We start from the raw sequence: 26707 nt of genomic DNA, 5'->3' as shown, positions 1-26707 counted from the left end.
ATCTAGGCCAGGGATTGAATGTTCCTCCTGTTGCATCATGGTTCTCTGGCCAGCTGCCCAGACGGGGCTACCTCCAGGCTACAGGTCCCCTGGCTCTTTGGGAGGGGTACCGCCCAACTCCCCCTTCTCCATCCAGGGAAGGCTGGTGGACGTTGAAGCTCCCAAAGCTTCCTGAGCACTTCTGTGGGGAGAGGAGAGGAGCTCTCCCTGGACGGCGATGGCTCCAGAAGGACATCGGCCTGTCCTCACAGCTCATTTCCTAGGACTCACAAACTCAAATGCTCTGAGAGTGACTTGGGGCAGGTGGGAACTGTGGCAGGTTGGGGCATGCATGTCCTCGCGGCAGGGGCCACCTGCCGTTCAGCAACTGTGGGTATCACCTCTGCAGATGCCAGATCCGTGTGGGCAGGATTTTCTAACAGAAACTGGAAATGTTTATTTTGATGCCAAATTTCCTTCATTTAAATGTTGGAAGCCTACTCACATTTTACAAACAGAAAGGGTGAACCCCATAAAACATGTTTGTGGGCTGTATTTGGCCTGGGGGGTGGTGGTCACCATTTGTCAGCTGTGATACAACAAAGTCACTTGTTTTAGGAGAAGCTCAATCTTGTTTGTGCTGAGAACGGGGGCTTTTGACTGCGGAATGAACGTAGGGAAAACAATGGCTCAGAATCTGAATCGATGGTCCCCAGTGGAAACATCACGACCCAGGACTGGGACCATCAGTGCCCTGTGCAGCCCGGTGCATCCTTTCTCTTCCTCTGGCCTCTGAGGTGCTGCTCAGGAAGAGCTTGTGTGTGACCCCCGCCCCTGGCTCTAACCTTGATCAGAGGAAGCATCTCTGTGGTGGTGAGAGTGCGGACTCTGGGCAGGGAACCTTAGTTCCTGTCCCAGCTCTGCTGTTTTCCAGCTGTGTGACCACAGGCAGGTGACCTCCCTGACATGTGCCTCACGGTCCTCTTCTGTAGAATGGGGGTAATTGCAACAGAACCCATCTCCTAGGGCTGCGGAAAGGCTGCAAAGAGACAAGACACATAAATGCCTAGAATTGTGCCCGGCAGGAAGGAAGCACGAGGGAATAAAACAAATACATGTGAGATCTGTGGGGGCGGGAAATTTGTTCCAATAGTTTGAGATACAATATCCACACCATACGATTCACCCTTTCAAAGTATGTGATCCAGGGCTTCTAGTTTATCCGTGGAGTCGTGCGTCCATCACTACAGTCTGTTTTGGGACATTTTTGTCACTCCCAAAAGGAGCCGCTCACCCCTTCGCCGTACCTCTGATCCCTAGCACCTGGGCCACGTGGTCACTCAGTAATCCTCCAGCTCCTGTTGCAAGGACGGAGGGAGGTACCCTGTGCAAAGAGCCACGGCCACAGTTTAGCCTCATCATCCTTTTCTTCATCGTTGTCGTCACCAACGTGAACATCTTTCTCAGCATCTTCATCACTGTCACCGTCTTCGGCAACATCTTCTCTGTGCTTCCCGTCTTCGTCTCTGTCCGTCTGTCTTCTTCGTTGTTGTCCTTAGTTCCTTCGTTATCCTCTTTGCCGTCGTCTTGGCAACGTCTTCATCTGTGTCTTTGTGTTCATCACCATTATCTTTGCGGTCCCTCTTTGATACAAAGTGAGCACTTAGGAGACACTGGCTCTCCACCTCCGTGGGGACCAGCGGCCCCACTCCCAGGACAATGACGCCCACGTCTGACGTTGGGTCAGGAGCTTCAGGCTGATTCCTGCCTCCAGAGGAAGGGAGCCTCCAAAGAGGTGGCAGGTTGAGGGTGGGGCGGGGCCAGGACCTTTCTGACCCTGCAGGTCCGGCTCAGGACCCGCCCAGTGCAGTGATGGTTGGGTACCAGCGACCCCTCAGTGGGGATGTGCAGGGCACAGCTCTCTACAACCCTCTTGAGAGGGTTTTGAGATCCCAGGAGCAGGGATTCTTTGTGTTTAGCGGCTCCTCTGCTTTCTTTGCCTTTTTTGGTGAAGCAGATGTGCCTGGCTGACTCCCACTGGCCTCCAGGGAGTCCAGGGCGTCTTCCTGGGGCTTTCAGTCTCCCTCTGTTTAGAAGCCTCGGGGCACACTGAGGTCCGTCTGCTCTATCAGATAACCCCGCCCCCGGGACCTCATCTGGGTACAGCCCCCTGCTCCACTGCGGGAGTGAGTGCCTTGAGTACTGCGTAGCCGCCAAGGTCAAGAGGCATCTGGGGCTTATTTAGCTGAGGTTTCAAGGATCCCTTGCTAAACACAAAAGGGATCCATGGGGCAGGGCTGTGAGCAGGCCCTGTGGGGTCTGTGGGGAGGGCAAGATAAGACCCCGACCCTGCAGGGAGGCGCTCGGTGGCCCTGCGAGGCTGCGGAGGTGGGCAAGGCAGCTCCAGCGGTAGGTCTTGCTGCCCTGCTTTTAGATGGAAGTACCTGGGCAACAGAAAACAGCGCTTCCAAGTCGGGAAAAGTTTGCCAAAATCGGAGTCTTAGAGGACGTGAATATAAGTCTTGGTCTTTGATGGAGAGCGTGCTATGCAGCGGGGGAGGGGGCGGCGGGGGGGGGGGGAGGGCTCCGTGACCCCCCGTGGGTGGTGCTCAGGCCCCTCGCTGGTGTCTATTGAAGTGGCGCAAGCTCCTGGCCTTCGCGTCCTTCGTGGGGTCGGCTGCTCTTTGTTTCTCTTGGTTGCTTGGGAGTCTGTCAAGGAAAGTACAGCATGTTTTGTGAGAAAAGGCAAAACAACAAACCCCCTTCGGTACCAATAAAACACAGATCCCACGCACAGGGGAGCAGGTGGCCTGGCAGATTTGAGCTCACCTGGCTGAGGGAACCCAGGCACATGGCCCCATCTGCCTGAGCTGTGAAATGGGTATGTGACACCTGCCAGCTTTACCCAGAGTCAGGGCTTTTCCCCTCTGAGTGAGTAGTTGTCATAGCAGTAGCACTGTGGTAGCAAACATTTATTAAATCTGTGTTGTGTGCCAAGAACTGCGCTTTGTGTATTTGCTGAAGCCTAAGATGTAAATGCTATTATTAGGTGTATTTCATAGGCTACAGAAATGGTGGCTCAGAGAGGTCAGGCAAGATGTTCAAAGTCACATAGCTAGTATGTCATGGAGCTAAGATTTGACCCAGGCAGGCCGGTTCTGGACACTGGGCCTAAAGGCATCCTGCTTTGTTGAATGGTTGCAGACATACAAGCCTGGCTTGGTTGTTCCACAGTCATCGAGGACCCAGGCTTCTTCCTATCTTCCTGCTCAGCTATCCTCACGTTGGCATTTACCCTCTATGGTCCAAGGTGGCTGCAGGAGCACCTGACATCACATTCAGTTTCCAAGGGTGCACAGATCCCAGCTGAGTCAGCTCTTCCAAAAGACCCTTCTCAGAGGCTTTCAGCACACCTCTCCCTACAGCTCCTTGGTCAGAACCTCTTCATGTGGCCGTGCTTAGTTAGAAAGAGGCTTTCCTGAACAGAATCCACTTTCTGATGCTACCAAGAAGAGAGAATGGAGGATTAGGTAGGAAACCAGCAGTCTCTGCTACGTAGGTGCTCAAGTTAATTTTGTGTTGAGTTAGCCTGAAGCAAGAAAGGAAGGAAGGAGCAAACAGATGGACACGTGGAAGAAAAACCCTGTGTCTGTGAGATAAGAGCCAGCGATTCCCTAGGCAGTCTGGTCCGAGAAGCCTGTGTGGAGCCCTGATAGGCTCTGGGAGGTTTATGAGTGCGTCATGTTCCCGTCCAGTGCTGGGCCCAGGGACTTGGGCAGGTGGCGGGAAGCTGGGAAAGGGGAGGAGGGGACAGAGCTGCAAGGGGCCCCTGGAGTGATGAGGACAGACACAGCTGTCCCTTCCTCAGTGGTACCTCCACCTCAGGACTGTGCAGTTCAAGGACAGACACTTCCTGGGCAATCTCTGTGTGCCACCTGCAGCCCAGGGCACTGGGGGTGGAGGAAGGAACCAGATGGATGCAGGAGCTGCCTTCAGGCCCAGGGGATGGGGGAAGGTCACCTAAGAGAGGGTGTGAGACCTGTGGCCTGGGGGAGGGGGATGCAGGAAGTAGCACACCTTGGTGCAGAGGGCGCTATCCGTCCAGCGTCCTCCTTCCCACCCCCAGGCAGCTCCTCACCTCCCCTGTCTGGGCCGGTGAGGCGCAAGCTCCCTGGTAGCACTGATGGAGTTCCAGGGCCTGTGGAAATTATTTGGTGTGTAGGCTGGTGCCCTATCCTTTTAAAAATCGAGGCAGTGTTAAGTGGAATTTGTGCTTCTCTTGGCCCTGGTATTTCCTTGCCCAGTATTTGCTTGTTTCCTGGAGGAGCCCGGGAGCCCCCAAGCCCTGGGGAAGCAACACTGGGGAAGTGTCAGAGGAGGGAGGGGACGGCCAGGGCCTGGCACGCAGCAGGTGCTCCATGTTTGGGGACCAGAAATCAATCATCCTGATGCCAGGGGCCAGGCAATGGGAAGCATTATATATTACTTTCATTTTCCAAATCTGAATAAGGGACCGATTTACGTGCCAAAACAAATGGTGCGTCTCCCTCCCACCCTGTCTTGGCCCAGAGGCTGCCACTGGCCGTGGGCTGTTTGCAGCCACTCAGAGGCGGTGTTACACAAGCAGCCGTAAGCACACCGGTAACTAGTGTGCTCGGGGGAGGTGACGCCCGTGAGGGAGGGGCCCGAGTCCCCTCCTCCAAGGGCAACAACAAAGCCAGTCAGAAGAAGAAATTAAAATGTGATTTGTTCAAGCTCGGAACACTTAATTTTAACCCAAGACATTGAGATGTGCCTTAACGTGGGCTTCTTCTGCTGGGAAACCAAAGACTTTCCCTGCAGAAGGACCAACAGTTAGTGCTCTTCCTTGCTTGAGACAAACGCTGGTTCTTTGCAGAGGAGTGAGAAGGAGACACTTGGCAGCAGTCGCGCACAGAGTCCTTCCAGAGACGGAGCCCTGCCGTCTACACTCTCCTCTCCCACACTCACGCGGACGGCCGGGTTCCAACATCTAGCCTTTACTGCCTTCAAAGCAGTCCATTTGGTTATTGTAGAAATATGTTTTCTTTTTCCATCCACGCTGAGTCATTCCATCCCTGTGTGTAAAGTCTGATTAGATCACCTGATACAGGCACAGGTCCACCTGGCGCACGTAGCTGGGGAAGAAGGGACCCGCGCCCGACAGGTGCACAGGTTACCGCGGGAACAGACGGCACGGGGCGGGTGCTGCCTTGCCACGCGTGCTGTGCTCCGCGGGTCTGGTTCGCCAGAAGGACCGGGAGGGTCAGTTCATCTGGGGTCGGGTAAGTGGAGGTAACAGGACAGCACTCCTCCCACGGGATTGCCATCCTCATTTAGGGAGGAGGCTGCGTCTGAGACGACAGCGGTCCAGAGCCGGGGGGAGGTGTCTCTCAAGGGATTTATTGCAAGGTGTTGGTGGCGGTGGCTGTGGGGCTTGCTATGCAGGTCTGGCATTGATGGGACAGGCCGTCAAGAAGGGCTGGAACTCCCTGGTAGGGACCGAGGCTGCTGTCCACAGGCAGAAGTGCCTCTTCATTCAGGGAGCCCCAGCCCTGCTCGTGAGGTCCTTCTACTGATTGGACCAGGCCCACCAGACCATCTGTGACAATGCCCCACACTTAAAGTCACCTGGTTATGGATGTTAATCACATCCACCTTTACCCCAGTACCTCGATGAGTGATTGATTGAAGAACGGGGGATGAGGCCTCTCCGGGCGGACAGATAACACAAGATCCGGTGCTGGAGGTGAAGGACAGGCCTCTCTTTCCAGCTTGAGGCCTTCCCAGAGGAGGTGAGGTGTCTGCCCAGGAGCCCAGGGCTTAGGCCAGCTGTTCCTGGGGCCCCTGGCGAGCCTGGGGAGCTTCGTGTGTCCTGTCACTGTGACCGGATGTCTGTGTTTTCGGGCCAGGCCCCGGTGTCCTGCAGTCAAGGACACCTCCTGAGCAGGGAAGACTTGCCCCGCTCCACCCACTCAGCTTTCTGTGTCCCCTGGACACTCATGCAGAAGGATCCAGAGCCGTTGGAAGGACCTGAACCTGCATCCTGGGTGTACAGCGGACACGCCGAGGGGTTGGGTGGAGTTTGGTCCCAGTCCGAGTTCTCCCCAAATGCACGTGCCGGGGAAATTGATGGAAATGGACGTGCCTTGTTTCATTCAGAACTTTCCCAAGAATCACGCATTTTGGGAAACTGCTCCCGTGTGGCTGCATTGCTAGTGGTGTGTGAATGACCGGTATGGACCCTGGTCCCTCCACGTTGGTGGCTGAGGTCATCGTGGTGACCGTGTGGATGCCTTTGCCCCGTCGCCTGATGTGCTCTGGTCTGAACACCCGTGTGTGGACTGCGTGTTATTGGGTTAAAACGCCCTGCCTTCCTCCTGCGTGTTACAGCGGAGCATCACATTGACTTTTTTTTTTTTTTTGGCTTTTTGCTATTTCTTTGGGCCGCTTCCGCGGTATATGGAGGTTCCCAGGCTAGGGGTTGAATCGGAGCTGTAGCCACCGGCCTACGCCAGAGCCACAGCAACGCGGGATCCGAGCCGCGTCTGCAACCTACACCCCAGCTCACGGCAACGCCGGATCGTTAACCCACTGAGCAAGGGCAGGGACCGAACCCGCAACCTCATGGTTCCTAGTTGGAATCATTAACCACTGCGCCACGACGGGAACTCCCACATTGGCTTTTAAAACTTATGCACGTGGGTGGGTTGCAGTAAAGGGATGTGATGAAATACTCGATGTAACGGGGTGTAGGTGGCTGTGCCCAAGGGGGCCAGTGTAAGCAGCTCGGTGTGGGGGCCACGGGGCACAGAGTTGGGGGATGGGTGTCCATGGACTCGCTGGCCTCGCAGGCCCTGGACTTTGTCCTGAGTTCACTGGGGATCCCAGATTCGAGCTCTTTGTGGGACTGGGGATATGTTTCAGAAGGTCCACACGTGGCTTGGGGGCAGCAAGATGCCAAGGGCCCCTGGAGGCTGGTGGCCTGGGTCAGGCGGTGGGGGGGATGGGGAGGCAGATGGACACGTGAGGTGTCGACGCCTGGGACCCCACAGACTTGGAGACTCCTCGGGGCTGGGAGTGGGCAGTGGGAGGGGCAGAGGGTGGTTCTGGGGTGAGTGTGTGGACGACAGCCAGCCTCTGAGGCGGACCCTGGACGATGAGGAAGGAGACGAGGTGGGGATGGGGTGCGAGGCAGCTTTGGACGAGCACATCTTGAGTGCCGGGGTCACAAGATGCTGTGACGGGGGCGGCTGCACTTCCCCAGGCAAGGCCTCCACGGGCTGATCATTCGTCCTCGCTGGGAGCTGCGAGGGCGGAGGTGGCTGAGGCTGGGGGGCGGCTGCTGTTCCCCGACGTGGACAAGCTCTGCCCTTGGAGCCCCCGGCCCATCTCTGGGCTTTCCATGGCTTTGTCTCCGTGTCACATCCTGGAGAGGTCCCCTCCCTGACCCTCTCTCCCAGGGCCGCCCACTTGTCCCTGGTGGCCCCCTGCCCTGACAGCGCCCATCGGGTCAGAGGAGCCACCCTCTGCTCGCGATTCGCGAGCCCCATGCCCAGCACAGTCTGGCATAGGAATCACCCCTGATGATGGGGAGACGTTGCCCCGCTGGGGGAATCCCTTGGTGACTCAAGGCTGGCGGTGGAGCCGGATCGGTGTTCCCAGGAAGGAACTCCCAAAATAGCCGGCGTCCCCGTGGGCGGGGAGCCGTCTGTTCTGCAGCTGCGGCTTCTCTCTCCAGGAAGGCGTTTTGCCTTGTTTGACGGGATTGCTTCTCAGCGCAGTTCTTGCTTGATGCTGCGTTGACTTGAGGTGTTTATTGCAGCCCCGCGGGGATGAGGGAGGCCCTGGGGCCCATGAGCCGAGGGGGACAGAGCTGGCTGCGCGTCTGGAGCCAGACAGGCCGTTCCTCCCGTGTCCCCGGAATTACCTGCAGCCTCGGGGCCTGCCAGGTCTGTGGTCCTGAGAGGCGGAGAGGGGTGTGCAAAGGGCGCTTCAGAAACGGGCCATATGCCAGGCACCTAGCTGGGCGCTTCTTGGCCATGTCACCATCCTCACAGCAATCCCAAGAGGTGACAGTTGTCATCAGCCCATTTGGGGAGAGACAGGAGAAATACAGGGAGTAACAGGGTCGGGATGGAGGGTCTTGAGTGACTTGGGCCAAGATGTGGGCCCCCGCCCCGTGGTGTTGGCCTCGCCACCAAAGCACTTTTCTGGGCAAGGTGAGCCACCTGGAGCCCAGGCTCAGGAGGCCTGGGGTGGGGGGGGGTGGAACAGGGGGACAAGCCTTGGCCAAGGTGGGAGGAGTCACCTGGAGGGGTGACTCATGGAGGGTGTCGTCCCCCCCGCCCCCACCCCCCACCATAGCCGGCTTCCAGGGTGAGGTGGGGGATGGGAAGCATCCTCACAGGGTGAGTCCCCTGTGCTGGCAGGTCCTCCCACACCTGAGGTGAGGGCTGGGCCCTGTACAGACTCCAAGCAGCTGATGGGGAGAGGTGAGCTCACAGAGGTCAAGGGTCACACGGTGAGACGGGGCTTCCCTGGTTGATCAGGAACTGTTTGGCAAGGACCTCGGTTTGGGGCTTTCATTGGTTTTCTAACTCCCTGTGCTCATCAGTCGACGGCAGGGACGGAGGCCGGGGTCAGGGGGAGGCTTAGCGAGTCGGGGTCCAGGGAGAGCCTGGGCTTTCGGGCTGAGCGCTGGCCTCTGCTCTCCACTGCACTGCCACCTTAGAGAGCTTTCGCGATGAAGAGAGAACCATGGCAAGAGTGCTGAAGCTGGAGCTTTGCGTGGCGGCCCATGAGATGGGACTTTGCAATTCCCGCGACACAGTGTCCCACCTAGTGGATGGAAGGTGGCTGGACAGCAAGGACAGAAGAAAGTCACTGAAAACAGGGGTCACCAGGCTCGTGAAAGCCTTGTGGTCTGTGGTACTGGGGAGGGGGTGCCTGGTGGCACTGTTCCCCAGCACCCTCCTGGCACCAGCCCCTCAGCAGTGGCAGGCCGCGTGGCCCTGGTTCTTGAAGCCCCTTGATCACAGCTGGGGGGCTGGGGGTGCAGGATAGGGTGGCGGTTCTCCCTGACGGAGAAGCCCAGCAGCTGGATGCTCCCCTGGGACACTCAGCCAGGGCCACCTGTCCCCCGCTGACCTCAGAACGGAGATCAAGACCTGCTTTCTCCTTGGGCCACCCTCCCACCATGCCAGGCACTCCAGGGAACTTGGGCCACCCGCCCCACGTGTGTCTGGGAGGCAGAAGGGGTCCTCGGGACAAGGAGAGGTTCCCTCCCTCCGGAGCCTGGTCCCACAGGTGACATAGGAGAAGAGGGGTCCCTGGGCAGCCATGAGGCTGACAAGGAGCCAGGCGCCCCTCAGCCCAGACGCTGTTCCACTCCAGCCTTTGCTCTGTATCTTCAAGGGCAGCCAGAAAGCTGATGTTTTTAAGTGAGAACTCCCAGTTGATTAATATTTGCTTCATATTCGTGTTTTAAAAGTATTGCGTGAGCCAAAAATGCAACTGCTTGCTGGATTTGGACCAGCGCACAGTGGGTCTGGTAGCCAGCCTGTCCCCCGTGCCAGCTGGCCAAGTGAGTGTCTGATGGAGGAGGGAGGGGCTGTCTGACAGAGGGAGGGCTGGGTGGGTGTCTGATGGGGGACTTTCCGGGGGATCCTGGCTGGCAGGGAGGCTGCCAGCAGGGTGGTGATGGTGGCTCTGTTGGCTGAGTGAGGCTGGACGAGACCTGGCGAGGGACATAAACGCTGACAGTCAGGACACCGCCACCCACTTGTGCGCCAGCCTCCGCCTTGTCTTAGTTTCTCCACCCCCTCCGCACCCCTGGGGTCCCTGGAGCAGGGGAGGAGCAGAGGATTGGAGGCTCATGTGGGAGGGTGGTGTCCTCTGTCACCCTGCTGGCCCGGGGCCGAGCTGGGACTTGAATTCAGACTCTGCCTGTGTCGTGGCCTCGGTGCTGGTCCAGGGGATGGGAATTTGCAGCCTGACAGATGTGGATGGTACAACCGCTTCGCCGCACCTCCTTCAGCCCCCTCGGGGCATCCTGGCCACCCAGCTGGCGGTGGCCTGCTGGCTCCCCCGCCCTCCACCGCTCCTCCTCTTTGGTCTCCATCTGCTCGCTGACCAAGCTCTCCGTCCCCAGTCATGTCCCACGTTCAGAGCACAGGGTTGGGTGTGGCGTTCGGCCGTCACCACAGACTGGCTCAGAGGAGACACAGGAGGGCAGGGGAGCCTCTTTGGGCTGGTTCTCATCTCCCGACAGCTGGGGGCCCTGACTACGACACACACCCACACTGCACAGGGACCCCAGGTGCCATGACCCCATCCTGTCCTGTCCCCGGTGGCCCATGCCTTTACCTCCTGCTCAGTCCCCAGGGCCTGTCCGGTGTGCTCCTGCTGCCCGCGTCTGTCCCTGCCTCTTCCTGCGGGCACAGGCTGGGACCAGGCTGGGGGACAGGCAGGAGCCTCTCTCTAACCCTGGTCTCCTTCCCTGGTGTGGCTCCCACACCCACACGGCGCTGTGATTGGCTGCCACACTCCTGCTTTCTCAGCGGGGAGAGTCAGAAATAGACTGTGGCTTCCCCAGTTCCAGGAGGCACCAGAGCAGCAGTTTCTGAATCAGGGGTGGGAGCCGCTGTGGGCGGAGCCGGGGAATCCCTCGGGCGCTGGGCTGAGGCTGCCCCGCCCCGCCTCTCCTGAGGCTCCACCCCACCCCGCCTGAGGCTCCGCCCCCTCACCCCCAAAGCCCAGCCCCTGGGGCTGTGGGGCTGGGTCTCTGCAGGTCCTGGAGAGCCCCTTGCTGCTGAGGCTCCAAAGCAGCGTTGCTGTGGCTGCAAACGCCTCGGGGAGGGAGGGAAGCCGGCGTCCATTTGCTCCTCTCGTCAGGCTCTGGGATCTACGCAGAGAATAAGACCTGGTGACACAGGTGACACAGGTGCCAGTGTGGATTCTCCACTTTGGCCTCCTGAGCCCCTATGGTCTCATCTGTAAAGTGGGTATAATCCCACGTGCTGTCCACCTTGGATATGAGAGTTGTCATTCATCACTCCTGCTTTGGGAAGACCCAGTCCCACATGGAGAGCGAGCTGAGTCTCGAGTAGCAAATGGATGGAATATTGTGTTTAATGTATATTTAGTTCAGTGTGTGTTAATTTGGAGCTGGCAGTGTTCTTACTCTAGAGCCAGTATCTTTGCCTTGCCTCGAACATTTCACAGGCCCCTTGATGGCTCACGGGCCTGTGGCACTTGTGCTTGTCTGATGTCCCCCCTCCAAGCGGCTCTATATCTCCTGGTGGCAGGTTCTGCACTGTTCTTCCCTGGACAGCAGTCTGGAAGAGTCTAGAAGTGCTCCCACAGGCAAATCCAGTCCTGGCCTGCCCTCACGCCATCCTGCCCCGCCTGCTCCCCACCCTTGCGAGCCTTCCCGGCTTCTCTGGAAAGAAACCCAGACCTCAGCAGGGCCTGCAGGTTGGGTGGGTCCTGCCCCAGGAGCAGCACCCGTCACCGCAGGAGTCCTGAGCTCAGGACCTTTGCACACGCTCTTCCTTCCCCTCTCGGCTTAGCCCTCCCCACTGGAGCCTATGCTCCCTGAGGACAGGGCTGGGTCGCACCACAGCATCAGGGCCAGGCAGGTCCTCAGGTGCTCACTAATACCTGATTGGGAGGGTCAGGTTAACTCACATTAGCCTTCTCAGCCTCATACAGGGGGGTGTCTGCACAAGTAGGGGCAAGTCCAGCCTCACCGCACACCCACCCCCCATGACTAGGGTCCCACAGGGAGGTGTTCGGGCTGGCAGTCCTGCCTGGGGCTCCGGGCCCTCTCGTCCAGCCTCTCTGGGTAGAGAGACAGTTGGTGCCAAGCCGGCCGGCTGTGCTCTGGTCGCAGCTACAGACCTACAGGGCTTTGACCAGAGGATACCCCTTTCTGCTTCGTTCAGAGATGCTCCGAGGACCCGCTGTGGCCCCGCAGTGGGAAGTAGGACTCGGCACCAGGCTTGCCAGCTGCATAGGTTTTGGGGGTGAGATGTCCACACTTTGCTGAGACGTGTGACTTGGACAAAATGGCTTTCTGGGAACTCAGCCCATGATCAGCTGACAACCCACAGGTTGGGTTTTCTCAAGACATTTTTGAAGAAACTACTGTCCCAGGCCAGCACGGTGACGGTGGGTTTGTGCATTTTCTCTCAATGCCCTCAGCTCTGTGAGGGTCTATTGCTAGACATTTTGGAAGAGAAGTGGGGATCCAGCAATAAAAAGCCTCTCTGGGGGCAGAGTGGAGGCTTGGTGTTGGTTTCAGGTTTGAGGGGATGCGTGGCCTTGGTGCTCAGGTGGCCCTGCGGGCACCCGGCTGGCCAGGTGGTGCCAGTAGGCACCTGGCTCTGCACCCCGTGTGGATTCTCCACACCTCCGCCCAAAGTGTCCTCTTCCAGAAGCCTGGCTTGCCCACTCCTCCCAGCCGTCCCCAACCCAGCCAGTGAGCAAGTAGGAGACACAGTCTAGAGATGGGACCTCCCTGTGGCTGTGGCGGGCTCCTCCTCGTCCTGCTGGATCCCCATGGCAATGCACCTCCAAGTGCCCCAGCCCATCACTCAGCTTCCACAGCCCACCTTTTGTCTCCTCCTGGCCTTGACCACTCCCTGAGTTGTTCTGGTTTGTTTACTGTTTGTCTGCTTCCTCTTTAGAGGGTGACTTTCCAAGGGCAGGGACCACTGTGTCCTGGGATTTAGAACAGTGCCTGGCACAGAGCACGTGCTCCATGGTCACATATTGAGTGAGTGGCATTGGGGGGGTGGGGGTTGACCAGGCTGAGGCACCCCACCCAAAGAGCTGGGTTTGTGCCCCTTGCTTGGGAGGGAGCTGGAGGTCCTGGCCCTTGGTCCCAGCCGGGAGTTGTGTTTTTTTGTTTTTGTTTTTGGAGGGGAGGTAGGTTCAAGCCTCAGCAGACATCCAGATGAGATGTTAATCAACCACCCACCAGCCAGCAGACACACAAAACCCCCAAAGGAGCAGACGGCACACTGTCGCTTTGAGTGTGGAGGGAGGAGCAGCTGAGCCCTGGGGCCGCCCTGGGCTTTGTGCTGGGACAGGGTTATAAATAGGAGACAAGTATTTCTGGAGGTGACAACCGCTTTGGGGCAGAGTATTACGGCCCCACATTGTGGCCCCATTCAAATGCTCAGCCTGGTGTCTCTGCGCTGAGACTAAAGGATCCGGAAGTGGGAAGGTTTCTGGCTGGGCCCCAAAGACAACATTATTGGAGTTACAAAAATAATTGGAGCTTGGCTTTAATTTTGGCTAATTATGCCTCCCTCTCCTGACAAGCCTTTTATTTATTTATGTGGTTTTTTTCTTTTTGACTGCGTCCTCCAACTCCCTCCCTGAGAAGCCATTTCAAAGGAAATGATAATTTGTCTTCCTATCTCGCAAACCGTGTGTGTGTGTGTGTGTGTGTGTGTGTGTGTGTGTGTGTGTCTCTCTCTCTCTCTCTCTCTCTCTCTCTGGCTGGTGGGACGGCAGGCGGGAGCCGTGGGCGTGGCTGGCAGCTGTGGGCGTGGCCGGGCTCACGCTCTCGGCCCAGGAGATTCCGGGCCTGGATTGGCTGCGCGCGCTCGCTCCCTCCTGGCGGTGCTCCCTGCGGGTAGAGGCAGGAGCTCCCTCCATCACCCCGCAGCTGGCGGGTGTCCACTGAGGCTGAACGGGGCAGGAACAGGACCAGGGCCGGAGCCCGTGTCTGGGTCGCTGGGATACGGAAGCGGGAGTCTCGCCCGCCCGCCCCTCCCTCCGCCAGCGAGCAGGGGACCATCTCCCGGGTGGAGCTCCTGCTGCTCCTACGCGCCGCCTGGGGAGCCGTCCAGCCCCGCGGGCTGGCAGCAGATCTGGACATGAAGAGCTGCCCGTCCAGGGAGGGCGCGGGGACTGCCCCAGCCGCCCGGTGACGGAGGGCCCCCTCCCTCCCGCGTGGAGGTCTGACTGGCCAGCAAGAGGCAGCCACCGGAGGAGGCTCCCCTTCCCTCCTCTCGCTTTTGGGGAGGTGCTCTTCAGGGGGTGCGCCAGCCACCTCTGACCCTCGCAGACCCAGGGCGGAATTCGCCGGCAGCCACCATGGTGCAAAATGTAATTCTAGTGTTTTTCCGCAGACGGCTGAGCCAAAGACCCGCCGTGGAGGAACTGGAGAGAAGAAACATCCTGAAACGTGAGTAGCGGGTGACCCCCTAGGGCTCTCCTCACGTGTGCTGATGCTCAGGTTGCTGCAGGATCCCAGCGTGGGCGGTGGGCGGTGCAGTGACTCTGGTCCTTCGGCTGAGCCCTCCTGTGTGTCTGAGCTGCCCAGGAATCTGAAAGCAACCCCAGGGAAAGTTGAAACACCCAGAAGCATCCCATTTAAAATTGAGAGGGAAAAAAAAAAAAAAAAAAGACTCTCTTGGCATGGTAAAAGATGTCCCTACTTCAGCGTTATCTAATGAGTCAGCCCCATAGATCTAAGGGAGATGATTCTGTATCCTTTCGCAGGCTGGGTTTCAGCAGGTTTCCCTGGCAGTTTGGACAGGGGTTTCTGATGGCCGCGGTCACCACAGGCAGGTGTGGACAAGGGATGAACTCACCCCTTAGCGGTTACACCTGGGGAATCAAATAGCCCCAAGGAAGCGAGAAACCTTGGGGAATGTTGCCAGTGGCTTTCAACTCCACAGTGTGATGCGATTCCAGACCGCCCCCCCACCCCCCCCCAGCCTTCTGGGCTTCCCCCGCCTGGGGCTTCCCCGGTTAGGTGTGTGGTTTGACCAGTGCTGAGCATTAGTGTCCAGGAAGAACCCCCGAAGTGTAGAGAGCACTGTTCCATCTCATTAAAGCCATTGATGAGTTGGGTGGTAAAACCCTTGCAGAAGTGTTTTCGCAGACACTTCTTATGTATCTGGTCAATGCATTTCAGTTTTCGAGACATTTTGTATGAAAAGTGTCTTCTAAGGCCTGTATTTTTGAACCGTTTTCCTTTCCCTCCTCTCTTTATGATGGATGGACACTGCAGACATTCTCTGAGCTTGGGTTTCATTGCATGGCCATCTTTCTACAAAGAGGGTCCCGAGGCTGAGCTGTCAGAAAGTGGGTGCCAGGGCCCCTGCTCCAGGCGTGGAGCCCTAACCCATTCCTCTGCCCAGCACCTTCATTAACTGCCTAGAAATCCCCTCTCTGTCGACCGTTGGAAATACTTAAACCCTAAGATCCAGAATTCTTGGTTTTATTGTTTTAATTTAAAATTATAGTTGATTTACACTGTTGTGTCAGTTTCTGCGGAACAGCGAAGTGACCCAGTCCTACATGTATATACATTCTTTTTCTCATATTATCTTCCATCCTGTTCTATCGCATGAGATTGGCTATAGTTCCCTGGGCTGTGCAGGAGGACCTCATTGCTTATCCATTTTAAATGGAATAGTTCACATGTTTAATTTTTTAAACCTAGGATACGGCGACTGCTGTTCTATTTTACGCAAACTAGGCCGCATCTGAGGATTTAAAGAAAAGCTTTTCATTGATAACAATCTTCAGCACGTGAGCAGATACAAAAGTCAAGCTATTTGTGACACATATTTGAACTTTAAAAAATGAGGTCGCTTACGATGGAAAGCGCCTAAGTCTGATGCCCCTGAAGAAAATCTGAGACTTGAGTGGGGCAAGTTCACGACCCTCAGCCTGGCCTGCCGCCCAGAGCGGGCAGAGGCTTTTCTCCTGGGAACCGTTCCTCCCATCCGTGGGGACCCCCTCTCTGCTCTGGTGGACGGCCAGGTCCCCCCGCCGGCCAGTGCCCCTAAGGGAGTTAGTCTTGGCACAGAAGCCCCGGGAGCAGGGTGGGGCCTGGCGGGCAGAGGTGGCAGGTGGTCCCGGGATGGACAGAGCTCGCTTCTGCGCACAGAAGAGGCAGGAAAACAAGCCCCTCCAACCCCCACTGCAGCCCCGACATCCCTTCCTCACCACCTGGCCAGGCGGGTCCATCCCTGGTCGGACGCTTCTCAAGTGCCCTGGGCAGCAGCGCCTGAGAATTTCGCTGGCTGGTGGTGGGCGGTGCTTTGGTTCGGTTTTGTGCTGGGAGAAGCGAAGGGAGGAACTGTGTGAGGCGCTGCCCAGGGCGTCATCCTCGCAGGCCCTTGACCCAGGCTCACGCTCCATTGTGGCGTCTGCTTTTCATCAGTTCTTAGGCTGTCAGCACGTTGTATTTGCTCCCTTTAAGTGGGGAGCTCATGACTAACGCCATCCTGTCGGAGGAACACGCAAAGCTGGGCCTGCGTGTTGATGGAGACAAGAGCGTAAGACAGAGCGGCCCTGTGCCTGTGATGATACTAAAAATGATCCTGTGGCATTGGGCCCACGCTATGCCAGGCCTCGGACTCAGCGCGTCCGGTCCTCATTCAGCCTTTGGAGCACAGTCGCGAGGTTTGCTCGGCGTCCCCATTTCCCTAGTGAGGCAGCTCGGACTCCGGGAGGTAATAGGACTTTTTATCAGGAGTCTCGGCACAGGGAAAGGAACCGCAGTTCACGCCCATGTGTCCTGGACTAGACTCATGCACACTCTAATCACTGTCTCAGGAGCAATAGTGCAGGTCTGATGATTTACAGAAGATGCACGTGTGACTGTCCCAGCTCCTGCCACTATTTCTGGAAAATCTGGGCGTGGAGGCTGTGGTCATGGCTCCCTTGTTTTGCGCAAGGCACCGTGTTTTCCGGGTCTGGGAATTAGACATCCCGAACCCAGCGCTGAGTGGCGCTCAGAGAGAGTCTGCGGCTTAACATCTCAGGAGGGACTTCTAGGAGTTGGTGCCCCACCAAGCGCCTGGCCCAGAGACGATCCTACCAGACACTTTCAAAGATCAGCTCTCCAAAGCCCGTGCTGTGCCCGTGTGCCCTTGTCATGCAGATGGTACCCATGATTTTAAAAAAGAAAAGATCTGATCTTGTTTCCGTGTTTTCATACAAGGGCTGTACTGGGGGTTTGTTCGTGGCCTATTTTTAAGAACTCTGAAGAATTAGTTTCATATCATTGTTTGAATCCCTCATGGTTGGCCTAGGTGGTACTTTCATCACTTTTTTCTAATTGTATTATCAGCTTTCTGATTAGAGCTTATAACTGTGGTTTCTTCTGGCTTTTCACTTGGATTAAGACCCCAGGACATAACAGGGTTTGGTTTCCTTTCTTAAAACAGCCAAATGGAAGCTGCATCTTCCGTCTTAACGAAAGTTACAGAAGAGTACGATGGCTAAGTATACAAAGCGCCTAGATACCCTAAATCCCTCAGGCGCACAAATGTTAGGAGTGTTTTAAATAGAGGCAGACATGTGAACTTATGTTAACTGCAAGGAGCAGGCTTCCCCTTTCTCAAACCTGGCGGTGCGTCTCGGAGTGCTGACAGACGAAGTCCTTTTCCTAGGAGTGGAATGCCGGGTCCCCTCCAGGGACCTGAGGCTTTATTTAGCAACAGAGAGCCAGAAATAGGATATCCATTATCTCGTATCCCAGGGCAGAGCCTACATTTTACACTACAGCTCAGCATTCTGCTCCACTTTTAGCTACGAAGTGTAGGTGTGAGCATGGCTTGAATGTTAACAGCCACGCTCACCAAGCAAAGCCAATTTTGGCGAAAGATCCTCGGGGGTCCCTTGAAAGGCAGCTCACGTGTCTTGCTTCTGCAGTGGAGAGGCAGCTGGGTTCCTGGGTATGTTTGGAGTTGAAATATATTCTGAAAATACGCATTCCAGGCGAGCATATGCTGCCCACAATCTGAAATGGGTGTTTCTTATCTTACGTTGGTTGGCTGAAAGCATGTGTGCCTATTACGTGGAAAAGGGGGGGAAAGGCAGTGACAGTTCTATTAATATTCATTTACTCATTCACATATACGAATATATTATATATGTGTATCTAGCTCATCCTAAATCTGTTTTTGTTTGCCATCTATGTTCCTAGATGTAAATACACAGAGAGAGAGAGTTGGTTAGAGGGAGAGAGAGAGAGAGAGCGAGCGAGCTTTTTCCTGGTTCTCCTGCAAATAAATGCCCAGCAACAATCGATGCGGTTATTTCTGACCCAGAGGAAGCGGGGATGCTGGCAAAGCGTCCACATACAAGGCTTTCTGTGTGACAGTGGGGCCATGGTCTCCCGAGCAGTGATGGGCGAAGTGGGGAAAAAGCAAGGTGATGTGGACAAAAGCGTCTTCTACGTCGTGTCCTTCATCCTCCACCCGCAGCATCTAGAAACGCGCGCGGAGGTTTTGAGGACACTTCCTGCTAAAGAGAAGGAAGTCTCAACCTGCTTCTTCCTTTTCTTTTCTTTGTTTTGTTTTGCTTTAATTTTTTCACAGAAAGGAATGATCAGACGGAGCAGGAAGAAAGAAGAGAAATCAAGCAAAGATTGACAAGAAAGGTACTATCATTGAAGCACCTGATTCCTGACGATTCGAGGGAGAAAGCTGCTTCTGCAGCGGTCGGGATGGGCGAAGCAGGCCCTCACTCTGTGAGGGCAGGTGCCAGGAATTCACTCACCAGACGCCAGGAGAGCAGGGCCTTTTGCCATGTCCTGGCATGTAACTGACATGCCTGCCAACAGTGTCCTCGCCTGGCACCCGAGCCCGCGGCCCTGATGACACTTCGCTTTGTTTCCAGGGGGTGAGCTCTTTACACGGTTCCTGGGCACAGCGCCCGGACAGCAGAGCTGCCCTTTCCTTTGGGACACTGGTTACCTCACTCTGTCTAGAAGCTCCGGATTGCAGAACATTGTATTAGCCTCAAGGATTTGTATCGGGGGGTCTCAAGTAGTTAAGTCAATCAAAATGGACTGTGGCCAATATAGGTAGCAACTCCATAAACGCTGATCTCCTTCTAAAGCCCTGCCCATCTCTAAATTCAGGTGTTCTGGTGTTGCCCTTTTTCTACTGTGTTCTCCAATTATTACTATTCTAACAATTATTATTCTATTAATAATAATTCTATTAATTATTATTATTATTATTATTGTCCTACTTGAAGTTCATGGAATATCTTCCTGAGCTTGACTTATGAGTACCAGTAGTATTTAGCATTTTAACTTTCTCTACTTTTTTCGTAAAAGCTTCCCTAATGATAGCAGAGAAGAAGCCGCTGCTACTGTAAAATCTTTCCTAAGTTCATTCACCTACGGTTCCTTGAGCTGTGCTGTGAACAGGGCACTGCTGGGCTCCTGGAGCTTAGGGTCCAGAGAAGAGGTGCTGAGGGCAGGGGGCTGGAATAGAAGAGGTATACTTTAAACCCCTCACACTTGAGGTTTTTTTGCATCAGGGTTCTATTTCACAGCTTCAGGGTACTTTAAGAATGCTAATTTGGCACGGGACACCTGACAGTGGTGATCTTTTATTTTTCAGCTTAATCAGAGACCCACGGTTGATGAACTGAGAGACAGAAAAATTCTGATACGATTCAGTGATTACGTGGAGGTGGCAAAGGCACAAGACTATGACAGACGGGCCGACAAGCCCTGGACGAGACTGTCGGCAGCAGACAAGGTACCGAGCAGGCCGGTCTGTGCCGCTGGGGTGGGTCGGTGTGAAAGGAGCAGAGCGCGTCCTGCCAGCAAGTTTCTATCCTTGGTGGGCACGGTCCACTGTTGTGGTCGAGGCTGTGCCTGCCCAGATGCTGGCTTTGTAAATACAAGCTGGCGGTAGGGACATGCTTTCACCTGGGGGACACTTTGCCTTTAGGGACTCTGGCAGTGGCTGGGGACAGTCTTGGTGGTCAGCAGTGGTGGTCGCTGCTGGTGTCTAGTGAGTGGAGCCCAGGGGTGCCGCTCCCCCCGCAGCAGTGCACAGGATAGCCGCCCCCACCCCGAGACTGTTGAGGACGTGAAACTCTGGCCTGGGTGCGAGTCACAATAGGCAGGTGGGCAAAATAGAGCTGGACAACACAGGTTTACACAGAGCGAGCCGCAGCCGGGTGGCGGAAAGGAGGAGATGGGAGAAGCCTTCAGGTTACAGGTGGAGGCGGCTCTGGACTCGGTCCTGGGCTGGTCCCGTTTGAGGTGTCCCTGGGGATCCTGAGCAGTCTCAACCGAAGGGTCAGAGGGCCAGGAGGAGAGCAAGGGGGTTGGGGGGGGGGGCTGAGGCTATGGGGTGAAGCAGAGGGAATTAACATCCCCTAGCCCGTACACTCCCCCGTACTGGACCCAGCCTGCCGGGCGTTATTTCACTTAATCCTCAGCAACATCCCTAAGAGAGAGGTGTTGTCATTATCCCTGTGGAGGTGACCAGGAGAGGCTGGGGGAGTAGTCTTGCCCGTGGGCAAACGCTATTGACCAGCAGAACTTAAACCCAGGAACGTCTGTTGGCAGAGTCTGTCCTGCCTTCCTGCCTCTGGTGATTTTCAGAACCTCGAAGCCTTTAGAAAGAGGAACTATTATACATCCAGCCAATACATTTGCAGGATTTTCTCATTGTTCCTCCTCCTTCATATGCTGAGTGTGAGTCTGGAGCTTATAAGTGAACACGCACGGGCATAGCATCAGCTTGGAGAAGTCCAGACAGGCTGTAGTTGGGCCGACTCAGTTACCCTTGGCGAGGGGCTTGGAGGGGCCCGGGCACGGGGGAGAGGGTGGGCCTCTTTGGTGGCAGGCCTGGTGATGATGGGCGTAGCCTGCCCCTGACATTCTGGAGGCAGAGTCTTTCCTTGCCCTGAAGGCTGATGTTTTTTGTCTCCCCTGGTCCTGGAGGGTTTATCTGAGAGAAGCACACGATGGAAGTGGGCGTTGGGAAGCTGGAGGCGGGCCAGGGGAGAGGCCCCGGATGGGCGGCGATGCGCGTCTCACCCACAGGCAACCGCGAGGTTCTTTTTCAAAATGCAGAGCACAAACCTGCAGTGAAGTCAGAATGACTTCTTCCTACATTGTCTAGTTGCAGCTTTCACCAAAAGCTGAACTTTGCTCGTTGCCTTGAGGCTTGGGGCTCTTAGAAAGCAGGACTGTCAGAATAAGGAGTGACGTTCAGCTTTTGGTGACGATAGCCCCGCATTTATCTATTTATTACGTATCGTGGCTGGGTGGGGACGGCTGGTATCTCCCCTCTTGGGCACAGCAGATAAATTCCCTGAACACTTCCGGAATACCAGCCGTGCACTAGCTCGGTGGGACTGTAAACATGAGCAAGTAAGAGTCCAAATGCTGAACAAAAAGCTTTTCCGCCTATCGTGCCAGCACCGAAGTCAACACGTGTTCGAAGTGGCTGTCCTTCCGCAGCCATGATACCAGTTTCCTCTGCTAATGTTGTAATGTTCTGAAAAATGATACGCTGGTTTTCAATTCCAGGCAGCGATTCGTAAAGAACTGAATGAATACAAAAGCAATGAAATGGAAGTACACGCATCAAGCAAGCACCTGACAAGGTCAGATTTCTATTTGTATGAAGTTCGTCATACTCACAATATGGTGTTTATTTAAAAGGAAAATTAACATGCCACAAAGAACTATGCGTTCACGTTAGAAAAAAAAAAAATTCAGTATCTCTGCAGAGAACTGTATTGAACAGACAGAAGGCACCTCAATTAAAAGCTCTGTTCGCTCCCCTGGTTTCTCGTAGGGCTCGGTGGAAGGTGGTTTTAGGAGGACACTGCTACGCAGATCACTGGTTATCTGAGTAGTTAGTGTATATTTAAGGAAATGAGCCTCAAAGCACTGAAAGTAATTTGCCTGTGTATTTAATTCCCCTTTGCTAACGTCCAGAACTCTCGTTTATAGAGCTCCCTGATTCACTGATACGTAGACGAGTGGTGTGAAACGACCCTCTCCATTCCTGTTTTCCCACCTTATTTAAATCTGTATTCATTTCTTTAACACAAGCTAATGCTCCCTCGAAGCTCTTCCAAAGAGCTGGTGTTTCCCCGGCAAATGTTTGAATGACGCTGTGCGCCGTTCTTGGCACTGAGAATACAACTACAGATAAGATAGAGGAGGTCCTTGTCATCATGGGGCTTATGTGCCACTGGGGCTGTGTTGGCTGATTCCTCTGTAATCAAGGCGTTTCACACGAGGGGAACATCCACTCTGCCCACGTGACCGTAGCAGCGATGGGGTGTCTTGCTGATGATGACCTGCTCACTGGCTGCATATTCTTTTTTTTTTTTTTATAATTTTTTATTTTAATTTTAATTTTTAATTTTTTATTTATTTATTTTTTGTCTTTTTGCCTTTTCTAGGGCTGCTTCCGCGGCATATGGAGGTTCCCAGGCTAGGGGTCTAATCGGAGCCGTAGCCACCGGCCTACACCAGAGCCACAGCAACGCGGGATCCGAGCCGCGTCTGCAACCTACACCACAGCTCATGGCAACGCCGGATCCTTAACCCACTGAGCAAGGGCAGGGATCGAACCCTCAACCTCATGGTTCCTAGTCGGATTCGTTAACCACTGCGCCACGACAGGAACTCCTGGCTGCATATTCTTTCAGCATCTCCCTCTGTCCGTGGCCATGACAGTCAGGATGGTGTGAGGTTCTCACACACCTTTAATCCTAAGGGGTGGCCGTGATGCCATAAGCTTCAACTGCAGCTGCTGCTTCGTCATCTCTCCCTTGGTCTGATGATGCTTGGGCCCCAGACACAAAGAGAAAGGACGGTCTGAATGGAGATACTGCCTTCAGCTAAAAGAACGGATTCCCTCCCTTTTCCTTTTGTCACAGAGTGGCCACTGCGATTGTTATTTAAAAGATCTACTCTGGAGTTCCTGTGGTGGCTTAAAGGAAACGGATCTGACTAGCATTTATGAGGACACAGGTTCGATCCCTGGGCTTGCTCAGTGGGTTAAGGATCCAGTGTTGTTGTGGCTGTGGTGTAGGCCAGCAGCTAGAGCTCTGATTCAGCCCCTAGCTTGGGAACTTCCGTATGTTGTGGGTGTGGCCCTAAAAAAAAAAAAAAAGATTAACTCTGCAAGCACAGTGAGGTTGTAGCACAGAAACCAGGTCTCACAAGATAGTTTTACTTTGACTATTTCAAGGGAGGAAGAGGAGGTTGATGGGCAAGAAAAAAAACGAGGCAAGTATATAGTTTGTTTAAAAACGTTTAAGGGTTTTCCCCTACTTTGGGGCAGGAATAAATCATCTTATTTTTGAGCATTCAAAACGCTGAAAAATGTTTAGGAAATAAACATTCTCCTTAAAACATTTTTTAATGTTCAGTCTGTGTTTTTAAAAAAGAGGTATAATTGCTACCATTCTATGTATGGTGATACCAAATATTTAATACACCTTCTTATTCTTTAGATGTTTACTAAAGACATGTATTTTCTCTCATAAGTCCGTGATAACTTTCTTAGAAGATGGAACTTTAAGAGTGAGCCCAAAATGTAGACATCAGGACATATAAGATTTTTGTGCTACCACAGTTTAGCACTTAATGCCAACTTTTACCAGAACAGTATTTTTAGTCATATGAGGTTTTCTTAAGCATATGGGACATTACCACAAACACATTACCAGTTCTTTAAGTGCAAAACTATAACTCTACTATATTATCCAATAATTTGCTTTATTAATCAGTTCATTACTTCCACTGATTTAGTGAAGCCCTGGTCTTTCTGTGTACTCAAGGGCTTAACGGGCAGTTTTCAGATGAAGTTTTAGGCAGTCTTAAGAATTCAGTGTCTAGGAGTTCCCGTTGTGGCACAGTGGTTAACGAATCTGACTAGAAACCTTGAAGTTTTGGGTTCGATTCCTGGCCTTGCTCAGTGGGTGAAGGATCTGGCGTTGCCATGAGCTGTGGTGTAGGTTGCAGACGTGGCTCGGATCCCGTGTTGCTGTGGCTCTGGCGTAGGGTGGTGGCTACGGCTCCGATTGGACCCCTAGCCTGGGAACCTCCATATGCCATGGGAGTGGCCCTAGAAAAGCCGAAAAGCCAAAAAAAAAAAAAAAAAAAAAGAATTCAGTGTCTACTATTCACAAGAGCCAAGAAGACATGGAAGCAACCAAAATGTGCATTGACAGAGGAATGGATTGAGAAGACGTGGTACATGTATACAACGGGATACCACTCCGTCATAAAAAAAAGAAGGAAATAATGCCATTTGCAGCAACATAGATGCAACTTGAGATTATCATACCAAGTGAAGTAAGTCAGACAGAGAAAGACAAATACCATGTAATATCACTTATACGTAGAATCTAAAATATGGCACAAATGAATCTATACAGAACAGAAACAGACTCACAATCGTGGAGAACAGACTTGTGGTTGCCAAGGGGAGGGGCGAGGGAGTGGGATGGACTGGGAGTTTGGGGTTTGTGGATGCAAACTCTCACATTTAGACTGGATAAGCAATGAGGTCCTGCTGTACAGCACAGGGAACGATACCCAGTCTCTCGCAGTAGACCGTGATGGAAGATCACATAAGGGAATGAGCCTGGGTCACTTTGCTACACAGCAGAAATTGGCACAACATTGTAAGTCAACTATACTTCAAAAAAAAGAAGAAGAATTCAGGCTCTAGTTCCCGAACAGGTGGCCCCACCATTACTTTAACCCAAGCAGGTCCATCCTCATCTTTTACCTGTTGGACTTCTGAGAAGCTTGTAATGGCCACAGAATTATTTGTGGAAGATTTTGGCAGTTTTAATGTGTAACCTTCAATTCATTTTCTCTTTGTGATTTCTAGATTCCACAGGCCATAGAGATTTTCTTCTGAGAAGAATTGTGTTTAATTTTTGATACCAACACTGAACATTCATCAGGGAACTTTCCTGACGCTCATGACCACCTGCTGTGTTTGCGAAGGAGCAGGACCACAGGCAGGTGAAATGTGGGTCGCTCTCACCTGTAAGAGGAGGAAGCGGGGGACGGCCTCCACTCTCTGGTGTCTGAGGAGTGTGAACAGTTGGGGTCGATACAGACCCCAGGAACTCTCCCAGAAGAAAACTCAGTTTTGCTTTGCAGCTCTGCGGTGCGGAGGAGGACGCGGTGTGCATGTGCAGGTCACCGCCGAGGCTCTGAGTGCCGGACGAGTGACGCAGCGTCGTCAGTACCATGTGGCCGAGACGTTTTTATTCTGATCACGATTAATTTGAGACTCTTTAAGTTCCTGTTATACAAAATGATTTACTGTATTATACTTTTTCTTTTTTTTATATAATGTCTAACAAAAATACAGCTGCGACATTTTGATTCCTGTTAATTTTGTTCTTTCATTAAATGACTACTTATTGCAGGAAATTAATCTGGCCAGTACAGTTTCTTGGGGTTGGGGTGTGAGATGTTTTTAGTACAGGGGTCTGTGAAACAAGTCCAATTTTATTACTTTTGAGCCATCAGAACAGCCACATCAAAGAGCATTCAAACGTTTTGTGTATTTTGTTTTGTAAATTCTGTTAGTATATGTGATTTCGTGCCCTGGAAAATCAAAGTATTCTTTTCAAGTGAAGTTTATGGAGTATTGAGTAATGAACCTAGAAATAAGTGATAGCTTGTTGAAAAAGTCTACCAAGATGAAAATTATGCCTTATTTAAGAGTATTTTGAAGTTCGCATTTGCAGACATTATTAAAAACTCATTATAAGAAGCAGAGGTTTAAATGGAGGTGCGATCGTAAAGAGGAAATTTCCCTCCTCCAGCACAAAGGTAAAAACTAATCTTGCACAAAGGGGGAAAGTAAGTTAAATAAAAATAAATATTCCAAGTAAATATTTTTTGGCTTGGCCTTTGAGTAAGTGTCCTCGAGAACGAGCCCTACCCTCTCTGCTGGTCCATCCAGGCCGCGAGCACAGTGCGTGGACTTTGGGACCTGGGCCCCAATCCCAGCTCTGCACCTTGCAGCGAGGTGTTTATTTCCTCCGCAGGAAGATCTCCCCCCGCCCCAATACGGCTGTAATCTTTGAATGAGAAGAAGGAGGTCAGGTGCCAGCGCAGTGGCCAGCACATTCTCAGCCTGACCAGGTGGCCCTGGAGCAGCTGAATGTCCCTGTGACTTCTCACCGCACATGTTACCTCGCTGCCTTCCGTGACCTTTCCTGTTCCGCTGCTTTAAGGCTGTGATGGGTCAGCTGCCCATGGAAACTGCTCAACCCTTGAGGTAGCACTTTGTGCTGAGGGACTTATGACCGGTCCTGGGTGCTAGACAACCTACTGTGAGTTGAACTGGGGTCTTTTAGAAGAAATCACTGCATGGTAGAAAAATTCAAGCTCTACCTCTTACTTGCTGTGTAACCTTTTGTGAATTGTTTGACTTCTCTGAGCCTCAGTTTATGTGTCTGAAATGAGATGATTTCTAAATCCTTTCTAACCAGAAGTCAATCCCTTAATTTTATAAGCATTTATGTGTGTGCATATATACTGTGTATTTAATGTATCTTTATATGTGTGGACTCTATTTTATACGAGCTGTTACTTGTTGCCAATCAACCCCCTCAAATACTGATTTTCTACTTTAAGCTACGTATTAGCAGCTCCCTATTTTATATTTTATTCAATTTAAAATAATAATTGGAGCCAGACTAGGGAAAAGATTTCACTCTCCTGTACAAATATCCACATAACTACTTACTATGAAGCAAAGCAAAGAAAAGGCCTCCCTTATTCTAGAAACCTCCCTGGCCCCTAAAGCAAAAAGATTCAGTGGTTAAGAAATTACTGCACCTATAGTTAGAGATAACCTGATGGATGGGACACATGTTTAGGTTTTTTTCCCAAGTACAGACCCATAGCTAATAAATA

At 53.3% G+C, this 26707-nt stretch overlaps 1 protein-coding gene across 1 annotated transcript in view; it reads left to right on the top strand.

The window, feature by feature from the left end:
- PHACTR3 (phosphatase and actin regulator 3) overlaps nt 1–25380 on the top strand; it is a 111453-nt gene extending 86073 nt beyond the window's left edge. Inside the window, exons 10-14 of the mRNA XM_047770540.1 lie at nt 14145–14200; nt 18357–18418; nt 19392–19532; nt 21323–21399; nt 24657–25380. Coding sequence (XP_047626496.1) covers nt 14145–14200; nt 18357–18418; nt 19392–19532; nt 21323–21399; nt 24657–24672 — 352 coding nt within the window. The 3' untranslated portion in view covers nt 24673–25380. The remainder of the gene's footprint in view (nt 1–14144; nt 14201–18356; nt 18419–19391; nt 19533–21322; nt 21400–24656) is intronic.
- The last annotated feature ends 1327 nt before the right edge of the window (nt 25381–26707 follow it).

This window comes from Phacochoerus africanus, chromosome 3 (genome assembly GCF_016906955.1).
Source record: "Phacochoerus africanus isolate WHEZ1 chromosome 3, ROS_Pafr_v1, whole genome shotgun sequence".
Classification (NCBI taxonomy): Eukaryota; Metazoa; Chordata; class Mammalia; order Artiodactyla; family Suidae; genus Phacochoerus; species Phacochoerus africanus.
This window is presented reverse-complemented; position numbering and strand designations above follow the sequence as displayed.